General features: G+C 44.0%; 2 protein-coding genes and 2 long non-coding RNA genes across 4 annotated transcripts; 2 read left to right on the top strand and 2 right to left on the bottom strand.

Annotated features, from left to right (window-relative positions):
* Positions 1-358: 358 nt before the first annotated feature.
* LOC109765149 (uncharacterized) lies at positions 359-2,226 on the top strand. Its single transcript, XR_005753436.3, has 3 exons — positions 359-622; positions 1,710-1,848; positions 1,955-2,226. It is a non-coding gene; the product is annotated as an uncharacterized lncRNA (long non-coding RNA).
* On the bottom strand, positions 870-1,887 carry LOC120962696 (uncharacterized). Its single transcript, XR_005753438.1, has 2 exons — positions 1,696-1,887; positions 870-1,192 (listed from the first exon to the last, which is right to left on the bottom strand). It is a non-coding gene; the product is annotated as an uncharacterized lncRNA (long non-coding RNA).
* A 1,223-nt stretch (positions 2,227-3,449) lies between the features above and the next one.
* On the bottom strand, positions 3,450-9,085 carry LOC109765147 (uncharacterized). Its single transcript, XM_020323921.4, has 13 exons — positions 8,581-9,085; positions 8,390-8,488; positions 8,197-8,298; positions 7,692-7,835; positions 6,121-6,215; positions 5,896-6,025; positions 5,719-5,823; positions 5,470-5,576; positions 5,329-5,380; positions 4,900-4,989; positions 4,735-4,819; positions 4,470-4,534; positions 3,450-3,699 (listed from the first exon to the last, which is right to left on the bottom strand). Exons 1-13 carry the CDS (start codon positions 8,836-8,838, stop codon positions 3,610-3,612), a joined length of 1,422 nt encoding a protein of 473 aa, XP_020179510.1. The 5' UTR covers positions 8,839-9,085; the 3' UTR covers positions 3,450-3,609.
* A 2,526-nt stretch (positions 9,086-11,611) lies between these two features.
* LOC109765150 (costars family protein) lies at positions 11,612-14,456 on the top strand. Its single transcript, XM_020323923.4, has 2 exons — positions 11,612-11,862; positions 14,024-14,456. Exons 1-2 carry the CDS (start codon positions 11,773-11,775, stop codon positions 14,204-14,206), a joined length of 273 nt encoding a protein of 90 aa, XP_020179512.1. The 5' UTR covers positions 11,612-11,772; the 3' UTR covers positions 14,207-14,456.
* Positions 14,457-17,503: the final 3,047 nt, after the last annotated feature.

The following is a 17,503-nucleotide window of genomic DNA, read 5'->3' on the forward strand; positions in this document are numbered from 1 at the left end:
TTATATCCCATGTGCTCGCCGTAGGATCCAAATAAACGGCTGATATCGACTCATTAAAGAGATCGATCCGTGGCACCTAGCGCTGGACCAATCAAGTGCGTGCGTTGTTTGGTGGGAGAAGAGAAGAGAAACAGACAGCCCAGCCCAGCGGTCATCTCCCATTCCCAAGCCAAGGAAACAAAACACTCCACCCAACGCTCCCGATTCCCCACCCCACCTCGAGCCGCCACCCACCTTCACACCTCGCCGCCGGCAATGGCGAATGCTCTGCCCCCCACCCTCTCCTCTCCCCTCCCCTTCCCCTTCCCTTCCCCTCATCAGAAGAGAAGAGAAGAGAAGAGAAGAGGGAGACCGAGCACGCTGGTTCCAGATTGCCCACGGGCATCAAGGGCTTCATCCCCGCAATCGCGGCCATGGCGCTCCCGCCGCAGCTCGATCCAGGACCTTCCCCGAGGGTCCTCCACGGGCTCCCCGCAGCTACAAGTGACGGCGGCGGCGGATGCGACTGGAACCCTACCTAGCCGACGCGGCTCGCTCACCGGCGCCGCCGCTCGTGCTCGTCTTCCTCGGCGCCAGACTCATCACCAACAAGGACGCAGCCTCCTCTCCGGCGTCAGGGATGGTATCTCCTCAAGCCCCCATCCCTCTCTGTCCCTTCCATTATGCTCCGGTGATGCAAAAATTTCCCCTTTTTTGTCCCGATTCACCACTCGCAGCAGTGGAGTTCCTGTGATAATAGGCACACGTACACCTGCGATTCTTGTCGATAGCAATGGAGTTCCTGCTGCTGGATTTGGCTGTTGATCGTTGACTGTTGATTGTTGAGTGAAAACCCACAATCTCCTGTTTCTATACAAACAAGACTTAGATGCACTAGAAGCCCAGGTTATTTGAACTGAAGAATCTGTACACTGTAAATGTCCATCCATCCTATCAACCACATGGTTCATCCTGTCTACTGTAAACTGTTCATTGTTGATTGTTGCTTCTTGAGTGAAAATCCATTACTCATGCACTAGAAACAGCAGGTTACTACAGACTAACAGGGTCGCCGTACAACATCGAGTTCAATGGCGACCCTTTATTTTCCCCTAGGTTCCAGTTTGGTCTGTCCGTCCACGTGAGTGCTGCAATTTTTGATTTTTCCGTGCCGCTCAAAATCAGGGATGGATGGCTTGGCCTCTGTATGTACCTGCGTGAATAATACAGTATGACATGATTTGTCGTATGGAAAAAAAACTGAGCATTTTGTTTGGTTTCAGAGATAGAAGACGACACTCAGTTTTGATTGATTGCATATTCATTTTGGTTTCAACTTGAATGGATATACTCTCTCATCTAAACTAAAAAGAACTCACTCCACCGACTCATACATGCTAATGTTACATTATACATGTCTTCTTTTCTTTTCTTTTTGCAAATGGCAGCATGGTTTCAGTATAAAGTATGTATAGACTGAACTTTGTTTGACTACATAATGCTGTCACATACTCCCTCCGTTCCAAAATAGATGACCCAAAGTTGGTACAAAGTTGGGTCATCTATTTTGGGACGGAGGGAGTACATGCCAAGGTTGCCTGCCCTACTTCTCACTTCTTTCTGGTCGCGTACCAAAGTTTGTTCATTGTTTGTTTTTTGGTTATCTCAATGACGATGGTGATCCTGCTTAGTGTCAACCTTATCATTTCTTTTTACCTGGACTGTTGCAGCCGCTGGAGCCCCAAGGCGCTACTGCTACACTTGAGGCTGATTGGAATGCTAAGTTTGCACGGCATGAGCACAAGCACACAGAAGATGCCGGGGCCTTGAAAAGTATTATTGCCTGCTGGCTGGGCTGACGCTCTTCCTGTAAGTGCTTTGCCATATTTGCTTGTGATACTTTACCTGATATGTAAAAAAATGAGATCAATCACTAATGGTAGACTGTTTTGATTTGTCGAGCATTACACTACAGAGAGCTCCGCAGATGCCACTAGGAATAAACCGATTGCTCGTGTGTGGAAGGCGTGCTTGACCGCAGGCCACGCGCCCTCGTCACCTTGCTGCCAACGGATTTGGCATTACCTGGCCATTAGGCTCCCTGACCCGGCCACTAGAAGCTCCCCGCTCCTCTCCCGGTGGCAGTGGTTTCTCCGACTCCTGCCGCTGCCAACCTAGCTGGTCTCACGGTGCCTGGCCATTTCTTCGAGAACCATCATTTGTACTCCCTCCGTTCCAAAATAGATGACCCAACTTTATAGTAAAGTTAATACAAAGTTGGGTCATCTATTTTGGAACGGAGGGAGTACTAGTGAGTCATGCTAATATTAGGATTTACAGTCAAACAATAACACTAAAAAAACTGTTGTGGGTTCTACACGAGAACCTTGTAAATGCTTCAGTTTTGGGAAGAGAGAATCAGTGCATGATTAGGCACAATCTTCTTGGTAGTCTGCCGATGTTGTGATTGTTGTGTTGTATATGAATACTTAATTTGGATGTTTGCCAAAATGAAGTGACAAATACACGTATTTTATAGTGTGCAGTTCTTGGGAGTTCAACTGAAGTTTCTATCTTTAAGAGATCATCCATAAACATTCACATAACCATTATTATTAAGAGATGTAGCTGCACTTGTGTACCAAATATTCAGGTTTTGGAAAATAAGTAGAAGTCGAGGACTATTGCTTCAGGTTGTGCAAACTAACCATATAAGCATAGTAGTGCTCTGTTTTCTATATAACCTGCAAGTCGACTAGTAGTATAGTAGTGATCATTTGTTTTAGTAAGGTACTTGCACTTAGGACGGTAAATAGGATGAATATTATTTTATTAAGAGATTAATTTTTCCTTGATATAGCAGTAACTTTTAAATGACTAGCTAAATCATATGACACATGCTCTGCTTCTCACTTGTGAGATCAACATTGATACTGGTCCGTTCGTGTGTAGAGTATACGGACATGCCGGATAGAGCTTTGGACGCTTGGTGTGCGGGGTGCGCGTGGACTTAGGACTTTGGACGCTTGGCGACGGCGACGGCGACGGAGAGGAGATGATGCTTTCGTCGGTCGCTCAGAGCCAGAGCCATGGCAGGCAAGAGATTCCCCTCTCTTCTCTTCTCTTGGTGTGTATATATGTTTTAGTAGTTTGAGCACACTCAGCCGTCTTGCATTGGTTGCTATATATGCCGCTGAAGCCCTTGCTGGGAAGGAATAGCCCATATGGACCGAAAGGGCCAAGACATGAATAAAATTTGGATTTTCCGCTACTGAAACATGGTGCCGAGATCCGTACACCGTGCTCTTTCACCTAGAAAAAACAGGAAGAAGATGGTCTCTCCAGTGCGTTGTGCTTCAGGTGAAGAAATGCATTTCTTCAGCCTCGTGCATGTGCATTTGAAAACAAAATATGTTGGTTTGCTTTTGGTTGTGTGTGCGTATGTGCGGTTGCTGCAGAGAAGAGTTGGGTTTGTTGCAGCAGAGGGAGTTGCGCAAGCACCGCACGACTCCATACTGTGATTTATTAGAGAATATAAACTTCCATTGTGCGTACCAGCAAGAATAGTTACACCCATACATACATCAACAAGTACATATAACCTTTCCGTGAACGAGCCGGAACTCGACACTAATGAAAATGAGCAGCTTGTAGAGCATTTGCCTTCTCGGTGGCCACTGAAGCATCCGCACCTCTGCCCTCCACTGTGTATGCTTTCTCCTGCAAAAAACACGAAGCAAAGATCTTACCTCATAGTAGTTTCATCACAGTTACCAGAATACAGAAAAAAATCCCGGCATCTAGGGAGTGTCTTCTTATGTGCAATGATCACAACTCAAGTGAGTCTGTAGAGCTGCTATAAACTTTTCTTTCTTTCTTTCTTTTGCGAAAAAGGGATGATAAGATCATTAAAAAACTGCCATAAGAGGACCAACTGCTAGAATCGACAACGTCAAATTAATGTTACTAGTAAATTGATCATGAAATACAACTTTATATATGATGTACAATTGTGTCCATGTGAGTCAACTAATTTTCATAAACAATTGGTGGTCAGAGCGTCACCTCCAAGACACAACAGCTTCACTGGAATGTCCAAAAAGGACTAATCATCTTATGAGCCATAACGAGTTCTAAATTCCAGATAAAAGTCTCAGCCAGTATTAATGGATTGATGTGGTTGGTGCACGGTAAGTTCATCTTTTTTATACGGCTATCAGCTCATGAGTTTACAGACAGTTTTCAAATCTTTAGTAAGTCAGTTAAGAGATTGCAGCGAGAATGCAAGGTACTCCCTCCGTTCCTAAATATAAGTCTTTTTAGAGATTCCACTATGGACTACATACGGAGCAAAATGAGTGAACCTACACTCTAAAATATGTCTATATACATCCGTATGTAGTTTGTAGTGGAATCTCTAAAAAGACTTACATTTAGGAACAGAGGGAGTAGAATAGAAAGAGAGCAGTGTGGTTGCAAAAGCACTCTACCAGCAAGCGCCACAAGAAAGGTGCACCCTCTCGTTTGCTGATTTGTTTGACGAGCAGCTCAATCGCTGTGTACCATCAAAACTATGTTAGCTAGCTCCTCACTTGAATAAAGAGCAACAAAAGATACTCCCTCTGTTTGGAATTACTTGTCGCGGAAATGGATGTATCTAGACGTATTTTAGTTCTAGATACATCCATTTTCGCGACAAGTAATTCCGAACGGAGGGAATACTAGTTTTTTTTCCAAGCATTTTAGACCAAATACCTGTAGACGTCTCTCCAGAATTTATTAGCACAGTGTACCAAACTTCATTGAAGACGTCCACTTGTTCATCCGATGCACCAATCATCTAATTGTACCATTTGTTGATGCTCAGTAAAAGCAAATTCATAATTACTTGTCTTGAAACACTAGGTTCAGTGATCCTACTTTATAGCCAAGCCCATCGAAGTCTGGACCCAGGGCGTCAAACACCGCCTTGTGCTCTCCTTTTCCATATTTATAAACAGCATCGGCTAGCTGTATCAAAGGAAGCAACAAACGGCACAAAAAAGTCGATCAACTTCTCCAGTGAAAATTTGTGATATTATCACCACAACGAATCGTGCAACAGACAAGCAAGCAAAAAGTCGAGGAAATTAAAAAATAACAAGAGATACTGGAAAGCAACATTATTTGATATCAGTCCACCACAAATGAATGTGCCAGTCAAATTTAGGAACCAAAATTGAGCATCCCATTTTTCAAGAATATTAATACTTTTTTTTGCTTAATGTCAATGTTCTCTTAGGTATTAATACACTGTACATGTGGTATCTCTCCAATAGCATTTGACCTTGCACAAAGAATTTAGCACACCTGAATTGCCTTCTGCATCACTTGCTGTCTCTTCATGTCCATTGAAGAGACTCTGAAGGAAAAAACAAAACAAATATTGAGAACACTTGCAACATGACAGTCTTATGTTTCCAGTAAAAGAGAACCATTCAGATATCTGACCTTGATTGTAGTGAGTCCAGCAGATTTTCTGCTGCTTTAACTTCATTCATACTAGATAATGCCCATAATATAAGTAAATCAAGGAGCCATTCCGCATGCCAAATGGACTGGACAAAGTTCAAACTGAAATAGTCAGAAGAATGGATCTCCTATAGCTTTAATTTATATCTTAAAATGCTCTTGAGAATAGGCAGCACAGTTAAATCTACATCTTCTAATGGATATAATAAATGTTTCCAGTAGTAGTACCTCATTCTTAAGTTCATCTAGCAATGGTGTTAGCCTCTCTTTGGCTGGACCTATCTCACCACGCACATATAAACGGAGTAGCAAACCAAGAGCATTCACGTACACCTGAAGGCATGATAAATATTCAGTGTCTCAGACGTCAATATCTAGGAAAAATAATCACCAATAACATTATACCTCTGCTGGCTCACAATCACTTCTATCGAGTTCCTTCATGATGTTTTGATCATATACCTCCATAACTTTCCTAATAGGGGCTTCGCCTTCCAAGTAACAGACTGCAACATGCCACCAGTTGTGGGTAAACCTACAAGGAAGAAGGAAACAGAGTTTCTAAGAAATTACATTCCTGATTTTTTTATTTGCATCACTACAAAGGGTATAAAGTGGAAAACTGCATACATAAATGATGAGCATGATGTCCATGATGGAGAACATGATTCCATGAATTCAGTAGCTTCTCTGAAGCGACATTCCTGCTGGAAAACATGGCACATCTGCAAGATAGAATGTAGGATGTAGCTTATATTAAAGAACGATTTGTTGCTTTAATATGCACAGATCAGCTAGTGAAACTCGCATGCTAAGGTAAGTTATCTTAATTTAACAGCCCTAGCATGAGGAGAATTCACTAAGGTCATACATACATATCTCACCATAACAAGAAAATTATCATGACTTCCCTTTGACAAAGAAAGTATTCAATATCATGTCTTCCAAAGAAACGAAAATGTAAGGATGTGGACCACAAAGGATCAACGTTAAGAGAAAAAATACCATAGCATCTGAATGAACTCACTGACTAAGCTAAATGAAACTGATTGTGTCATATTTGTCCAAATCTTAGTTGACCAGTCCAAGAACTCTGAACAATGGAAAAGTTTTTAATGAAACACCGGGTCATGGTCCTTTGCTCGAAAAAAGAAACAGTCCAAGAACTACTTGGGTATATGTGCAGATCCTGCAAGAAAAACCTCGCTTGGCAGAGTTTGCAGGACAGCAAAGCCTCCACACTACCAACCCTTGGTGTTGTGCAACACATCCCTCCCCTATAAGTTATCCAGGGTCGTGTTGCCTTCTAGTCATCCTAAACTATGCCATGAGTACATCTCGATCAAGTAGGGAGTAAACCATTTTGTCCCCTGGCATGGTATTTAACTGCAACTTAAGACATATGGATAGGTCAACTGTTTTAATAAGCTAGTAATCAGCCCTGGATGGTTATTGAATGTCTAACGATAGACATGAGCCTGGTATTCAGTTTTATTAGGACAGTCTGTGCGAAGTATGAAAGACTTTCCAGTGGTAAGTAAGGTGAAGGACTTGTGAAAGGAGCAGAGCATTAAGTGGCAGTATAGTTGCTAGTTGCTACTCCCTCCGTCCCATAATATAAGAGCGTTTTTGACACTAGTATACTGCCACTTAATGCTCTGCTCCTTTCACAAGTCCTTCACCTTACTTACCACTGGAAAGTCTTTCATACTTCGCACAGACTGTCCTAATAAAACTGTGTAGTGTCAAAAACGCTCTTATATTATGGGACGGAGGGAGTAATTGTTATTGGATTCATTTATCTGAAACTGTATCAAGTGACCCTAGCCTAGAGGAGGATTTTAACATCTTGATTAGCAGAGTTTGATCTCTATCTTGTTGCCTAATTTTAGTTTAGTTATGGTTGTAATTTATTTAATCATCTCCTCAACAATCATTATTTTTGTTAGTAGTAATTTGTTCTAAGCTAACAAGTCTAAACACTGGTTCTCTGCATATTCGATACCTCAAAACACGCGCACATTGCGCTGTGACTGATTGAAAAAAGGCTTGATGCTATTATTCGGCAGGCAACTCCTATGACCGATTTACTAAATACCCATGTCACCAGGTACTATATAAGGTTCATACTACTTACAGGTCAGCAACTAGATGTAATCACCAAAGCTACATATAGCCAAAATCACAAACCATCCACATACATTATGCTGTGACCAGAAGTCGTTCTTGTTTATAGCCAAGCCTTTCCGAGCAGCTATCTCAGCTTCGTCCATTCTTCCGAGCTCTAGCAAAGGGAAAGCGAGCATGCCGTATATATAGTTCCGATCTTGGTTCTCCGGCAAAACCTGATCAGCAACGAGCGGCATCAATCAGTCAGAAAGAAAGAGTACTTACTTAGTACAGTAGCATTTTCATAGGAGGAGCTGCTTGATTCAAAGTTTCTGCATTGGGCTATCAGCACAGCCACACAATTTCTAATGAACATGGTAAAAAGATGTTACACTGTCACTGGGTTTCATTCAGTGGGCATACAGCTCCTTTGAGAAATCACTAAATTTTATTTCACTGGAAGTTTCTGTGGGTGCTGTTAAAATTTACTTCACACAAGTGCACCCAATGCACGAAAGAAACGGCATTGCTGTCCCCGGGTTAAATATGAAAATTGTAAGCACAAAACCAGACCTCTTGTAGTAATTCTCAGCTTACCTGTTGAACAAATTTGAGGGATGTGTCCGGCCGTCCCACATAGAAGCAGAGGAGCTGCGCTCTCTTGAGGGACATGAGATCCCTGGGGAACTCCTTGAGCAGCTGTCGCACACAAGAAGCATGCTTTTCATCAGTCAATTGGTGGTGGCCGCTTCCAAATCGTCACGAGAAATCAAATCAAGCCGCGGCGAACCTCGAAATGCCGGTCGACGGCCACCTCCGTGTCCCTGTCCTCGCCGACGAGCGCCGAGAGCGCCCGGAACACCGCCCTCTCGTACTCCGTCGCCTTGCCCTTGTGGAAGCAAAGGAACGCGCTGAAAGTCAACGGAGGATTCGGAAGGGGAAAAGGAGCGAGGAGACCGGCCGGGCAGACGCGAGGCTTACGAGGCTGCCGGCGGCGGCGGCGAGGAAGGCGGCGGCCCCGGCGCGGTCGCGCGGGCCGACGAAGTGCGCGGCGTGCAGCGCGGCGAGCGCGCAGGCGGGGTCGGCGGCGGCCGCGCGGAGCACGGCGCGGCCGCGGCCGCGGCCGAAGGACATGGTCTGCGCGTAGTAGTCGTCCAGCGCCGCCGCGCAGTCGGCGGAGGCCGTCCGGTAGTCCTGCCCCCACATGTCCCTCCTCACCTCCCCCTCCGCCTCCGCCATCTGCCGCCGCCCGCCTGGCTCGGCTCCTCTGCGCGTCTCCGCTGCTGCTCCGGTGGGTGGGTGCTCGTCCTCGTGGGAGTGGGAGGGTCGAGAGGCCGCGTGGGATTGGGAGTGGTTGTTGCGGAGGCGGAGGCGGAGGCGTGCCGTGCCACCGCTCGCGGCGTCCACGTCTGCTCGTGGTGGGGGTGGGGGGCGCGTGTTGCGTCGTCCCGCGCGTCAGTGATTTTGGAACAGTGATTCTCCCGATGCGGAGTCGCGCTCGCGCTCGCGGCCGCCGGATGCCGACGCGGCGGCACGCGAGGGGCGGGGAGGAAACGATGGCCAGCCGCTGAGGTGGAAGAGTTGTTTGGACTCTAGTACTAGTAGATTTGACCTTAGCCTACTTCCAATGCATGCATGGATGCTTACATGAGGTGCTAAGCACATTAAAAACTTTAGCAATTATTCATCTCTCATTTAATGATTTTATAACTAAAGTTCTTCATGTATTGGTGGGCTTCTTTCATTTAAGCGTTTTGCCTAGATTCTCGCGCTTGACATTGTTTTTTCCTGGGGTCACCACACTCATCTCTCTCCTCATAACTACATTGCCACATCAGATTTTTTGCCTACATGGCAGCCTTAGCATCTATACAAGGTGGAACATTGGAAGGGGTCTAAGACATGGTAAAAGAAATAGTGGCACAGTTGCTGATTGGGAGTGTGATAATTTTCGATAGACAAGGAAAAAGTGAAGTCTAATTTAAACCTTGTGGGCCGGTGGGACACGCGTCAACCCAGGACATGCAAGAGCCGGTGAGACGGCCGACAACCCGCCGATGTAGGAAGCTAGTGAGACACATGCCGGAGCTGCCTACATGCCGCAACAAAGACGACCGTCGTGTACAATGGTTGAGATACCGTCGGCAAGCGCGTTGCATGAGAGGAAGAGCAACTTGAGCCCGAGAAGCAACATTGAACTTTATGCAATTTCAGATGGTTGCTAACAACTGGGTTCCTCCTAAGTCCTCAAGCGTAATACTCACGAGGCATCTTAATGATCATGATCAAATTGGGTAATAACATAGATAACAATCTAAACACACAAATCTTCATCAATAAAGCACTAAACATCAACTCCCCAAGCGGCAATTAACACCGTGAAAGTGGTCTCAACAACAGACCCGAGGTAATATTTCATAGATTGAAAAGAGGATGGAGATGGAGGTAAGATAGAGATGGTGTTAGTGAAGATTGGAGTTGGTGATGATGATCCCCACATGAACATAGTGTTGGTGATGTTGATGGCTTTGATTTCCCATGTTTGGAGGGGAATGGTCCCGGCAGATCAGTCCTCTGTGAGATAGAAGTGCTTTGTTTTCTTTCCGCCTCGAAGATGGTGGCGGAAAAACCATGTAAATTAGAGGCATAGGTTTTAGGGTAAAATATGACCAGGGGCGCCAGAGAGAGGCAAGGCTGCCATGTGGGCCCCACACGCCCCTGACTCGCGGCCCGGGTCAGGCCGTGTAAGCCCCCACATGCACCTCCCTGGCTTGGGTCCGGTGCCCCTGGCTCTCTTCCCATGTAATTTAGACTTTATGTTTTTCCTAACTTTTCCAAGCTCCGAATAACTAATTTCTTTGCTACTATTATTATTATTGGTTGTTTTTTGTAGTTTTCTGACAATCCCTGCTGTCGTGGATTTGTCACAACAGATGTCCTTAGTGTCAGTACATAGTCGCGAGGCCAATGCATCTATGTAGTAGCTTGAAAGGGGTTGATCGGGATGAGAGACGCGACACACAAGACAAGGATTTAGACAGCTTCGGGCCCCGGGAAACATCATCCGGAATAGCCCTACATGCTGTTTGTGGCTAGGTCTCATTATGCTCATGAGGGAGTCGCCGTAAACCTGCTCTCCTCTAGTTGTGTCTAGCCCTAGAGATTATTGATTGTTCTCTGTCCCTCTTTGGGGAGCCCTGCCCCTCCTTATATATGTTGAAGGGTCGGGTTACATGTGGAGTCCTATTAGGATTAGGACTAGTCTATCTCTAATACAAACCGGATACAAGTCCAGGTCTTAACTCCTTGTAAGGTAAATATTCCTTATGCCTTTCCTTGTAAACCGGACCACCATAGTATGAACCGGCCTTCATGAACCGCCCGTTAGACCACCGGGTCTTGTCGCTCCTCTGACCAGCCTGCCGGATTACCAATGAATCGTAAACCGCCAGTTCCAAACGGGTCGCCAGTGAACCGTCAAGTCTCAGCCGGGTCTCAAGCAAACCGCTAAGTCCGGCCGGGTTATACTTCCGGCCGGTTTACGCCGCGGGGTATATCCCCGACACCTGCTTAGTTGCTACATGCAAATTAAGAAGACAAAGATATACGAATGGTGTGATATTGTGTAAAATATGAGCAATTTTGAAAATCTTGTGATAAGAAATAGTGATGTAAAATGGACGTGTCACACTCTCACAACACTGTCTCCACCATCACCACCATCGAGACCCGCCACCAATTTTTTTTATTAAAAAGAAAACTACACACCATGTACAAAATTCGATGTTGCCTCTCACCTTAGCTAAACAAGGCAGCTCGAGACGAGTTTATCCATCTGCCTTTAAATCAATGTCTCATGGAGACTTTTTCTAAAAAAAAAAGTCCAATGGAGACTTAATCCATTTTTTGACACCATGGGGACTTAATCCATGGTTTCCCTTTGTGTAACGTGATATTTGTGTGCGACTTGATCCATGGTTGCCTCCATCTCGCCCGTCCATCTCCGATCCAACGGCCCATGTGCTCCTGCCCCAACGGTTGGTGCCACTGCCACTGAAGTCTTCAACCGCGGGCTCTCCTCCATCTACCCCGACAAAAAAGAAAATTCCCCATTAACAAGCATCCCGCCGCGCCAAGATCCAAGAAGCATCGCAGAAAGAAAGAAGCGGCGCCATGAACCTTGGGCACGTCGAGGAGGAGGTCGGGAAGCTCCGGGAGGAGATCCAGAGGCTCGGCCAGCAGCAGCCCGACGGCTCCTACAAGGTACTCAGATCCGCCATCTCCCCCCGCGTTCTGCCCGATCTCGACCCCCATTCTCTCGACCGTCTCACGCCGGCAAGCAGGCGGTTTGGCGCGTGCCGCCGATCGCCCGATGCGGATTCTCCCGTCATTGCCCGTTTTGCTGGATCCCGCGGCGATCTCTGCGGTTCCGCTGGTGTGTGTGCGGGCCGGCGGATTCGTCCGTCTGAACGAATTGTTGGGTTCTGAAAATGATGTGCGCAGTGCAGATCCATGATTTGTACGTAGTTCTGAGCCTTAACCCAACTTGTTTGGGACTGAAAGGCTTTGTTTTTCTTGTTCTTGTTCTTGTTCTTGTTTGGTGAGACCAGTAGCGCAGGGCCATGGAACATAGCTGATGAAACCCATTTGCATTTTAAAACAAACTGAATGGTCTGGGTAACTTATAAGCTGATGAATAGATCGGATCAAAACCGTAAAGACGAATTTCCCCTTCCTTTGCCGTGGGACAGAATTTTACAAAGCAGTATAAATTTTCCTACTATTGTTCCTGTATGATGTGTTCAATATGATCGTATTCAGTATGATGATGTGTTCACATTTTATCTACTGGGCGCGCAGAAGTGCTAAGAAACCGCCAGGTCGCCGCACATGGCACTGCTTTATAAATAAAGGTCTGGATAACTGACAAGCTGATGAAAAGATCGAACCAAAACCATAGGACGAATTTCCCCTTCTTTGCCCGTGGGACAGAATTTTACTGCTGTATACATTTTCCTATGGTTACTGTATATTCAGTTCGATGTGTTCACATTTTATCCACCAGACGCGCAGAAACCACCAGCTCGCGGCACATGCCACTGCAGTCTGATATGCAAGGGGATGGATGCCCTATTGGCAATCAAGACATCCACTACGATTTTACGAGAAAAAGAAATTTACAAACAATTACTGAGTAACTGTGCACTTTCTCCTGAATTTCCGCAAGCCACGGCTAAGTTTTCCTTATAACACTGTAGCACAGTTTTATCTGAATGTTGACAATTTCAAGAAGATGGCTATGTTCATTAAGTTGCTGTTATAGCCTGCTCATAACTGAATGAGATTAGACAAGAACATGAAAAATGCATTGCACCGTCTAATGAGTTTTGCATTCCCATTCCAAGTGTCAAGTCGCCTAGTAGTATTATGTCATGTTGTAGGCTTCAGTCACATATTCCCTTTTGTTTCTTCTTTCTTGACCATGTAAGGTTCTAAAGTGCTTATTAGTGGCTTAAAACAGCTCGTCACTAGGATTTCTCCATCTTCCTCTTTTTTGACAAATGCTAAATTAAGTACTCCCTCTGTTCAGTAATGTTGGTCGTTTTTGCCATGGTCATGAGAATTAAGGAATATCCTCAGTTAATCATCATTTCCTTCTCTTAATCCTAGGTCCTCTAATTTTTTCTTAATTCTGGTGTGCTCTCTCCAAGGAAGAGCATTAACAGGAGAAATACTTGTTAATCAGAGCAATGCCAAAATGGCATACACTTGTGGACTCGATGACATGGCTAAAACCATTCTTTTACCTAGAAAATGTAAAACGACATACACTTCTGGACTTGATGAGATGGCTAAAACCACCCATTTTGCCTAGAAACTGTAAAAAGATATCCGCCTCTCGACTTGATGAGATGGCTATAACCACCCCTATCTCTGGACTTGGGAGGGAGACTTATTGTGTGTAGCACGTTGCCCTGTCAATCACATATTTTTTAACTTGCCTCGGCCTTTAACTCTTCATAAATTTTGACATCAAAACAGACAAATGGACACAAGAATACTTCAGTCAGTGTGACATCATTATTGTAGACTTCATAGAGCTGCATAAATCTTGATGTTTCATGCTTATGCTGACATGGCATATTCTTGAAGCACAACACTGCACCAGGCATCTGAACTCATGATTCAAAGACTAGCTAAATGCAGTTCTTGTTTTGCTGAAGGAGTTATGTGTTTGTGAGGTATAAACATGCATCCTATTAGTATCGTTTTCAATGGTTAGGCTTGTAACACAGGAACTTATATGATTTTACAGGAACCATAGAAACTTATCCATGAGAAAGTTTGTAGCGCAGCTTTCCTGCATCTTGTGAACATAATCAATGGATGTCAACTTGTGTAATTGAAGTATTGTGGTTTGCAGGTCAAGTTTGGTGTCATCTTCAATGACGACCGATGCGCAAACATATTTGAAGCATTAGTTGGCACCTTGCGGGCCGCCAAGAAGAGGAAAGTTGTCACCTACGACGGTGAAATGCTTCTGCAGGGTGTTCATGACAATGTGGAGATAACCCTCTTCCCTCCCCCCACGGTTGCTGCCACTTGAAGTTTGCAACACCGGCAAGTCTCCCACATTATTGTGTCAATCTGCTTGTAATTTGTTGTGCTTAAATTCCCATGAACCGTTTGGTGCTCAGAAGAGTACTATTGTGAGATGTGAACTCATGATCTATGCAATTGCTTTGCTCTATTGCTTGCATGGTTGTTGAAACTTGGTGCTGATGTACTGTGTTGTGAAAGATAGAGCGATAAGCTCCAACTTTGAAGTAAATGGCCACTGTGTTATTGAGAGTGTATTTCACATTGCTTGTCTGACAATGACATGTATAGTACTGTGCACATAGCTCCAACTTTGGAATACTTTCTTTTCTTTCTTCACACCATGTTATATAAATTGTGGGAGAGCTGTACAGTGTATGTGCAGTTGTGTGTAGAGCTATATAACTAGTTTGCTTTGGTAGTGTGGAGTGACTCTTTCTCTTCATACTTCCTCCGTCCCGAATTACTTGTTGTAGAAATTGATAGAAATGGATGTATCTAGAATTAAAAATACGTCTAGATACATTCATTTCTATAACAAGTAATTCTGGACGGAGGGAGTATTAGTCATGACTCGTGGGGATAGGAGACACTGGGAAGAAAATAACCAGCCTGAAGAGGCAATTAGTTCTTCCTTAGCGTCACCTTTCATGGATGGGGCAAAGGATAATCAGTTCATGGTAAGTGTTGTGATGATAGTTTTTGTTATAGTGATCCACGACGTTGGGATTTGAGGTCCGACCTTTTGAGGGATTCATCAGCTCGTGATCAAGAATTTGACCGGTCTTCCCTTGCTAGCACTGGACTTCCTAGGGTTGATGTAGAATTTATGATCATGTCTGGTTCTACCTATATATATTTTTTTAATCTGTGATACATTGGAATCTCTGTATGAGAAATATAGGGCAAAGAAAAGAGCATTTGGTACTTTGTCATGACAAATGTATACAACAAATCACAAGAAATGGTTGAATCAAATAGGGTCAAATGATAATGTTGAACACGATCACAATTTTGTTAGAATTTTTACAGGTTAAGATTCTACCAAGTAAAGACTCTAGGATAATTTTGAGAGGCTCCATACAATGTTGAACATGATCCAGTTAATGATAGGGTTGTATGGACTAGATTGAGACTCTGATAAAAATTGGTCTTGTGGCCAGTGATCACCAACTTTATCTTATTACTGACCATATATAGTACAAGGATTTAGGATACCAAGAGTACGGATTACTATCAGAACAAACTAAACACTTTTGGCCTTCAGCAAAAGGGGAAAGACATTTATCTTCAACAAGTACCATTCCAATCTTCTACAAACTTCCAAACACAAAGTCGAGAAAAAACAAAAGGACGTAGATGGCTAGAGAATGCATTGCAAGTCTAGTGTTCCATGTTTTTTGCATTTGAAAATTGGTTTGTGCATAAGGATGGGAGGCATAATAATGCACGTGCAATTATCAAGACGACAGAGAACACAAGACTTCAGACAACAAGTCTGTTTGGTTGGTGCCTAAATTTGCCACAGTTTTTGTGCCAAATGTGTCAGCAAGTCACAACTTTTGTAGGGAGAAAATTATTAGTCACACCTGTGGTAAGACTTGGCAAGAAATCTTATGTACGATAAGCAGGGTAGGGTGCTAAGAAATTATGGCACACCACAAGTGATCCAATTTAAGAAGCAAACATTACACCACGAGCGTGCAACATGCCTAACACGGGTGGGTGGAAGGAATTCTGCAAGTTAGGAGCTGGTTCAAATGTGGCCCAACAGATAAATTTTGTGATTAAAAATAAATAAATGTCGAGCAGTTTCCTAGCAAGAGATCCAATGTTAAAAATTTATAGAGATCCACAACATTGCGATGTGAGGTCTTACTTGTGCATTGTTCATATGAGCATCTGAAACAACAAGTCACAAACATGGCAATTGGTGAAGTCCACCTCAAAAAGGAAAACCACATCTGGTATCATCTATGTTTAAGCATGCAGCAACTAACATGATTAGGGGTTTAAATATCTGGGGTAGGCTTGTCTCTAGGCCTTAGTATGAGCATATCTTCGGGAGACGCATTTTCACACGTTGCCAACTCTTTACATGCTTCCACATAAGCTTTGGTTTCTTCTCCATGGTTGAAACTGACAAAAAAGTATTCAAACATCCCTGCTTTTGATAGCAGAAACTTCATAAACCACATGTCATTTGGTAAATACTTCGGATGATCCACCGAGACATGTTTGAGATTAGCAAACAGGTCATCATATATCACTGCATCAAGAATATCTTGGTCGATGGCATCATCATTATCAGTTTCAACTTCCGGCCTGACTACCTACACAAGGAAGTCCAAGATTGCTGTGTCAGTTAAACAACTCAATCCATTAATGGATGTCTGTTAACCGAGACATACAAGTTCAAGGGTGCATCTTATATTACCTGAATTTTGAGTTTTTCAATGTGAGGACCAAATCTCAGTGAAGAAAATATCGACATAATGCTTGGGAATTTGCCGAAATTTGCAGTCTGTTGCACAGCCCTCAAGTTCTGGAACGTCCATAAAATCCTTTCCAGCGGATTTTCCATAGTCTGGAAAACATAGAACACAGTTAGATTAGCATATGGTCCTAGTGCAAGTTTACATCGGGGTGACATATAACTCTAATCAGCTAAGAGTGACTTTGTTAGCAATGTGTTTTCGTAATCGAAGAGGGAAACTGTTAGCAATGTCTGTTTGCTGCATCTAGAGTGGGTTTCATGAATGAATTCACATTGCACAGTGCCATACAAAAAATGAGAAAGGTGAACAGATGATTGCCTATATATCCAGTATCCACGCACCAAAAGATTACCATTATGATTTAAAAAATTAAATAGTTACTTCCAAGCTCTTACCATTACTATTTATACAAGATGACTGTTGAATACTTCATGTAGTAACGCCATGCTCTTAACAGGAGTTAATTGCAAAAAACCACCACATTTGGGGCTTCGTTTACGGAAAAATACCTGGTCCCTAATTATTTGCAAAAGTCACCATGTATCTAGTAAACTTTTTGCAAATTGCATTGATCAGGTGATTTAGCCTGATTGATCACTTTCTGACAAGTGGGGCCGGATTGTAAAGGGATGATTTGGTAAAAAATTAACATACACCTCCCTGGATTTCACAAAGGCACCCTTATTTAAAATTTTTTAAAGCAATCAGCCCCCCTCCCACCCCCGTCCCCTGCCTCCTCCAAGGTGGTGGCTGGCCACCACGGGATGGCCTCCCTCCTCCCTGGCGTTGCTCGCGGGGCGGCCTCC

Source organism: Aegilops tauschii, chromosome 4 (assembly GCF_002575655.3).
Source record: "Aegilops tauschii subsp. strangulata cultivar AL8/78 chromosome 4, Aet v6.0, whole genome shotgun sequence".
Lineage (NCBI taxonomy): Eukaryota > Viridiplantae > Streptophyta > Magnoliopsida > Poales > Poaceae > Aegilops > Aegilops tauschii.

What these genes read in the sequence shown, in the direction of transcription:
- LOC109765147 (XM_020323921.4), bottom strand. Translation starts at nt 8,838, where the DNA reads ATGGCGGAGGCGGAGGGGGAGGTGAGGAGGGACATGTGGGGGCAGGAC. An exon ending in GTGATTGTGAGCCAGCAGAG is followed by an intron (nt 5,824 to 5,895) that starts GTATAATGTTAT and finishes TCATGCCTTCAG; the next exon opens with GTGTACGTGAATGCTCTTGG. An exon ending in CTGGACTCACTACAATCAAG is followed by an intron (nt 5,381 to 5,469) that starts GTCAGATATCTG and finishes TTTTTCCTTCAG; the next exon opens with AGTCTCTTCAATGGACATGA.
- LOC109765150 (XM_020323923.4), top strand. Translation starts at nt 11,773, where the DNA reads ATGAACCTTGGGCACGTCGAGGAGGAGGTCGGGAAGCTCCGGGAGGAG. An exon ending in AGCCCGACGGCTCCTACAAG is followed by an intron (nt 11,863 to 14,023) that starts GTACTCAGATCC and finishes TGTGGTTTGCAG; the next exon opens with GTCAAGTTTGGTGTCATCTT.